This window comes from Propithecus coquereli, unplaced genomic scaffold (assembly GCF_000956105.1).
Source record: "Propithecus coquereli isolate 6110/MARCELLA unplaced genomic scaffold, Pcoq_1.0 Scaffold9, whole genome shotgun sequence".
Lineage (NCBI taxonomy): Eukaryota > Metazoa > Chordata > Mammalia > Primates > Indriidae > Propithecus > Propithecus coquereli.
In genome coordinates this window covers 10,788,126-10,794,564 of record NW_012155284.1, presented here as the reverse complement: position 1 = coordinate 10,794,564, position 6,439 = coordinate 10,788,126, and the positions used below count along the sequence as shown (strand labels likewise).

At 36.4% G+C, this 6,439-nt stretch overlaps 1 protein-coding gene across 1 annotated transcript in view; it reads left to right on the top strand.

The window, feature by feature from the left end:
- LOC105826513 (general transcription factor IIH subunit 2) overlaps positions 1-3,131 on the top strand; it is a 43,749-nt gene extending 40,618 nt beyond the window's left edge. The window contains exons 10-11 of the mRNA XM_012664493.1: positions 162-201; positions 2,844-3,131. Coding sequence (XP_012519947.1) covers positions 162-201; positions 2,844-2,963 — 160 coding nt within the window. The 3' untranslated portion in view covers positions 2,964-3,131. The remainder of the gene's footprint in view (positions 1-161; positions 202-2,843) is intronic.
- The last annotated feature ends 3,308 nt before the right edge of the window (positions 3,132-6,439 follow it).

The following is a 6,439-nucleotide window of genomic DNA, read 5'->3' as shown; positions in this document are numbered from 1 at the left end:
TACTGTGGAATTTTTAAAACTTATTGATATTTTTAACTCTTTCTCCTAAAAGTCACATGTCAAACAATTACTTATTTGTTAAAGGATTCTAGTTATTGAGATTCTACTGAACTATTTGACTGAGTGAATTTAAAAATTTACTCTTAAACTCTCTTTTTCAGATTTTGTTATGGATGCCAGGGGGAATTGAAAGACCAACATGTAAGTTCATTGGCTCTCTAAGTTTTGAATAGGTTGTTAAAGACTAGGCTCGTATCAGGTTATTCCTCCTAAAGATAATTACAGTAGGTAGCGGTAAAATGGGAACAAAATAGTTTAAATAGTAGTTTTGTTATTCTGCATTCTAATTTTGCTATAAAGATATTTTAGTACTTTGTCTTCAGTTTCAAGCTAAACTGTATTTAGTTTGGAAGTATTTAAGATTTTTTTCTATATGTTACACTTTAGGCTTAAGTCTTCATTTAAGGCCACAGATAAAAGGTGATTCCTCCATTGTGCCAATGAGAAAGTATTTTTTAAAATTTCGAAGAGGGCCAATTTGAATATAAACTTGTATAGATGCAAATAATATAGATCACTATCTATTTTTAATTTTTTATTAATTTAGTTACATATCCATATTTAAACTATGCTTTATAAACTCTATAAAATATTAATTGTAAGTATTGCTTATTTATTCCACTCTCACATTTCATAAAATAGTTTTATTAAATTTTATATATTTGTGACATCAGTAACTTCGTCTTTACTGGAACCACTTTTTGAATCATTTGACAGTTTTTAAATAACACCTCATCTTTACTTTTGTGTTGTTTTGAGTTTTAGTGATTTTTGAATTTGTGTTGTGATACTGCCCTGGAAAGTTTATCTCAAGGCACAAGTACCCATATTTATAATGCTGAAAGTACAATGGGTTGTTTTCCTTTTTATTTGTCTTATGTTTGTCATTTAAAGGTTTAATTGAAAGGAAATTATAACTTGAGATTGTGAGGCCATTTCCTAAGAATAACTAAATCTGTGTTAAATTTTTATGCTTCTGTTTTTAATTGAATCAGTCAGGTGACCTCTCTAAGCATTCAGAACTATTAGGTCATTAAATATGAAATGTCCGATTTCGAATCCAAAGTTTAGTTTATTATATCTCAAACAAGAAGCGGTACAATTAATCAAAGTATGTGCCTAAACTATCGACACAATTTTGCCATCTTAATGGTAGCTTGCTCTTATGCCAGCAGCAAAGAACCCTGGAGAGTAAGTAGCAACGAAATCATGAAAGGCATTTTCCACAGCTTGTTGAGAATTGAATATTTTTCCTTGGAAGAAGTGGTAGTCAGTTGGTGCAATGTCTGGCAAATACGGTGGATGACAGAGAGTTTCCAAGACCAGCATCTGTAGTTTGAGCAGCGTGTTTGTGCAACATGTGGTTGAGCATTGTCTTGCAAGAGGATTGGCCTGGGTCTCTATTAACCAGTCTCGGCTGCTTAATCACAAGCATCCTCATCATTTTGTCCAGTTGGTTGCAGTACACGTCTGCTGTAATCGATTGACCAGGTTTCATGAAGCTATAGTGGCTAATACCAGCGCTGGATCACCAAACAGACACCATTAGCTTTTTTTGATGAGTATTCAGTTTTGGACTGTGTTTCAGCATTTCATCTTTACCCAACCAGTGTTCCAAATGCTTGAGAATGTCAAAAAGAATCCATTTTTCATCACATGTCACAATATGGTGTAGAAATGGTTTGCCTTTGTGTCGTGAAAGCAAAGAAAGGCAAACTTTGAGAAGATTTCTCTTCAGATGCTCATTTAATTCATGTGATACTCATCTATCCAGCTTCTTTACCTTGCCCACTTGTTTCAAATGATCCAATACTGTTGGAATAGTAATGTCAAACCTTGCTGCTAATTCACCTGTAGGTTGAGATGGATTCGCTTCCACTATAGCTTTCAGCTCATTATCCACCTTGTTCTCAGGTCACCTAAATGGCTCATTTTCAAGATTAAAATCACCAGAATGGAACTTCTCAAACCATTGACATACTGTGCATTCATTAGCCACATGCCTCCCAAACCCTTACTGCAATACTTTGAGCTGTCTGTGCTGCATTGGTTCCACGACGGAACTCATATTCAAAAATAACATGAATTTTTTACTGATCCATGTTTCACAAAAATTGCTCTAAAAAATTTAAAAGATAATCACAAGCTAAAACATCCATTTGAAAGAATGAAGATGTACCTTCACAATACAAAAAAAAAAAAAACCAAAAAAGAAATGTCAAAGTGGAATGTCAGAGATACCAATTTTCATAGATAGTACTTAAGGAAATCGGACATTCCATACTTAATAACCTGGTAGCACTGGTTTCAAGCTCATCTGTCTTCCCCCAAATAGTTTCTTAAAATGAAGTAATTGAGGCCAGGAGCAGTGGCTCATGCTTGTAATCTCAACACTTTGGGAGGCTAAAGTGGGAGGATCACCTAAGGGCAGGAGTTCGAGACCAGCCTGGGCAACATAGTGAGACCCTGTCTCTACCCAAAAAAAAAAAAAAAAACACACACACAGGGAAAAAAAAAAAAGTAATTGAGAGTGTGCTATAATAGAATACACTTTCAAGATTCAAAGACAAAGTCATTCCCTCATTTCTAAGGGGTAATTTTGAGGAAAAAAGTAAGTCACCTTAAATTTGAGAATATATGGTACATTGGATGTAATAAGTAGATGGGTGGGGAAAATTGATAGGGATATAAAAGAGCAAAGCAATTTGAATGTCTTCTAGCTATGCTATACTTGACTTTCGGAAACTACTTTTATTTATTCACTTTTCCTCTTTTCACCGTAGGTCTATATTTGCACTGTGTGCCAAAATGTTTTCTGTGTGGACTGTGATGTTTTTGTTCATGACTCTCTACACTGTTGTCCTGGATGTATTCATAAGATTCCAAGTCATTCAGGTATTTGATTGCAGCATGTAGTAGACATTGTATGTGTTAAAAAGAAAGTTGCAACTGTAAATAAAATGATTCTTTAGAAGAAGCTTCTTTTAAAACATGAGTAACAATTTAAGAGACTTTTTGCTAAGAAAATACAGTATTTTATTAAGTGTTTTATTTGTATCTTGTCACAGAAATGCCCAGAATTCAATAGTACTTGATTCAATTTTGTTTTTTATTATTTTGAGTATAGTTTTCAACGTCATTATGCATTATTATGTGTAAATTACTATAATGATTAAATTGATGTGATAATTTTATTGTTTTATAATTAAAATACAGAATATGATTTATTTTAAGTCATTTAGTGTAAGAGAAAATTATAAATGTAAATTCAGTAAAAGATGAAAATTAATTATTAGGAAATTAATACATATTAATACATGAAATGATATATTGGTATGTCCACCAGATGGGTCTTTTTAGGTTTAAACATTTGGAGTATAATGATAAAATAAATACATCTGAAATTATTTGTGGCTGAGGGAGTCTTTTTAGGTTAAACATTCAAACCCACAAGACTGTCACGGCCACTCTTTGCACCAGTTTACTCAAAAGGATATTAAACAGGAACAACCGCCTACCAGCAGGGCAGCATCAAGCAGTCCTCGTTAGCAGTAGAAGTCCTTGTAGCAGTCCACCTAATACAGTTTAGGTGCAAGAATATAAGATCTTCCACAGGCATCAAGGAGCCAATCTCTCTCCTTTTGAAAAATTTATTTTACTTTATATTTTTTAGAGATGGGGTCTCACTCTATTGGCCAGGCTGGAGTGGAGTGGTGTGATCATAGCTCACTGCAACCTCAAAACTCCTGGGCTCAAGGTGTCCTCTCACTTTAAACTCCGGAGTAGATAGGTCTATGATAACGCCACTGCACTCTAAGCCAGGCAACAGAGTGAGACCCTGTCTCAAAAAAAAAAACCAACCAAACAAACAACAAAGAAAAAGAAAACTCCTTAATATTTAAAATTCATTATGAAAACTGGATTTATTTTAAATACTTCTAAATGTATACATTTTTACTTCATATTCGTTTTCATTCTATTTGATATTTGTCTTTTAACTAAAGCATTTAGTTCACTTATTTAATGTGTAGATTAAATTTATATTTAATAAATATAAATATACTCTTATATAAAAATATTTATTACCACCAATGTATTTGGGTTTAAATCTACCATCTTTTTCCTGTTGGTTTTAACTATTTCATTTTTCCTTTTCTCTTCTTTTTTGCCTTCTTTCGGATTGATTATTTTCCACCATTCTGTGTTTTTCCTCACTAGTTTGAAAATTGTATACCATTTTTATTCATTTAGTGGTTACCTGAGAAATTACAACGGACAAAATGTCTTAAGTCCTCTAGAAAGTAGAGACTGAGACAAAGATGAGAGTGTTGTTACTGTATTTGGGAGCTGCAGGTTTGGAGTGGTGAGGGTCAGGAAGAAAAGGGAAAGCAAGGCAAGGAGACGTGTGATGTGGCGTGTTACCACAGTGGCTGGGCTCCATGACAAGCTGTGAGGAGACACAGGAGTTTCCCAGCAAGTGTCTTCACTTAGAGTATGGGACTTCTTTGGAAGCTTTATAAGGAGAACCTGCCCCACTGAGCAGTCCCTTGAAGGGAGAAAGGAAAGGTATTTATTTTCCTAACTTCTTCCATTTCCCATTGGTCATAGTTTGCCCACAGGGCTGTGTCATCCAGTTCTTTGGTAAGCGTCAAGGAAGCCACATCTCATGCTCCGTGATATGGCATTGCACCCAACTCTGGATGGTGCAGGGGCAACTCAAGTCAGGTAGGCTTGGTGCACTTCAGGTTGGACTCCAGCCAGCTCAGTGCAAAGTAAAAGGTAGGCAACACCTTTGGAAAGAAGGAAGCAGCCAAGGGAATCTCAGGAGGCATTAGAAATTTATGTCCAGTACTCATTCATGACGCATCAAATCTAAAGATGATATGTGTACCTTTATCTCCCCACACAGCACAAGGATAAAAAGTACCTTCATTTCATTTACCTCCTTCCTCACATATTCAGTATTATTATTATTGTATATTGAATTCTTTTTTTCTATTTCATAAATATTAATATTTGTTTTAACCAGTCAATATTTATTCAGATTTAATCACATATTTACCACTTTCTTGGCTCTTCATTTCTTCTTGCATCTCATATCTATTTAGGATCATTTTCCTTCTGCCTTAAGTACATCCTTCAGAATATAGTAGAGTTTGGGCCATGTGGTGTGCTGCCTATTATGTAAGAAATAGGGGTCACCAGGGCTTCACCTGCCCAGAATGGCAGTAGGAAAGAAGAACTGTAAGGATTTTGTAAGATTTCTCAATATTTTGTAACTTCCTCATGTTTGGGATCATGTCCGTGTTCAGCTGTCTGTATCCCTAATGGTTGGCAAATTCATAGCATGAAATGGTTTCGTGAGTGGTGAGAAAGGCTGCAACCAGCCCTTGGGAAGTGGGTTGGTGGAATACCAATCCTGAGGCCTTTAGTGCAGTGGTCTCCAAACTTTTTGGCACCAGGGACTGATTTCATGGAAGACAATTTTTCCATGGACTGGAGGATGAGGGTAGGGGTGTGAGGTGAGGCCCATTTCCTAACAGCCCACGCACTGCTATCAGGCTGTGGGTTGGGGATCAAAGCTGTAGTGGGTGGCTGAGTTTAGAAGAATGAACAAGAAGTTTGAGCCCTTGGGGCCTATATTAAGGAAGAAAAGGGCACAGCTGGTTGTCACACTTTTGGGAAGTAGTCTTAGGAATGCACTAGTACTCCTTTTGGGTCCCATTCTATAAGGGCAGAGGATTCATTATTTCCAGGTTATCTAATTCTGCTCTGGAAGGGGTATTACAAGATGGACTGGGGAACACAGCTGGGGTCTTTATAGGATTTAAATTCTTGGTTCCACCTGAATTATTTGAGTCCTATCCCAGGCCAGAATCTAGAAACAATACATAATTTGTTCATTCATTCATTAATTCACTCAGCAAACCTTGTACATCTGCTATAAGTCTGATGGGATCCTGGGCATTAGGGCTATAGATACCAAAAAGAGGATATAGACCCTAGCCTCATGGATCTGTGAACCTCCCAGTCTAAAAAGACGCAGACCTGTAAAGAAGTCTATGTGAAAGTGCTAACAATATGCCAGGTACCACGGGAATGCAAAGGAGGCGCTGTGCAGTGGGTTTGGAGGCAGTCAAATGTCTGAAGGGGCCGCACTGATAACGCTCATAAATGGAAGGAGGCCAGGGTAAGCAGGGTGGTAGCATATGGAAAGCACGTGTCCCATTAAGGGAGGCAGCTTCTGAGGTGCTGGGGGTCAGGGATAGAAGGGAGATGTTGTTTTCACTGTACATCCTTTTGTACCTTTGAATTTTATACATATGCATTTGTTACTTAGTCCAAAACGACTAAAAAAATAAAGCGTTTTAAGTGAGGT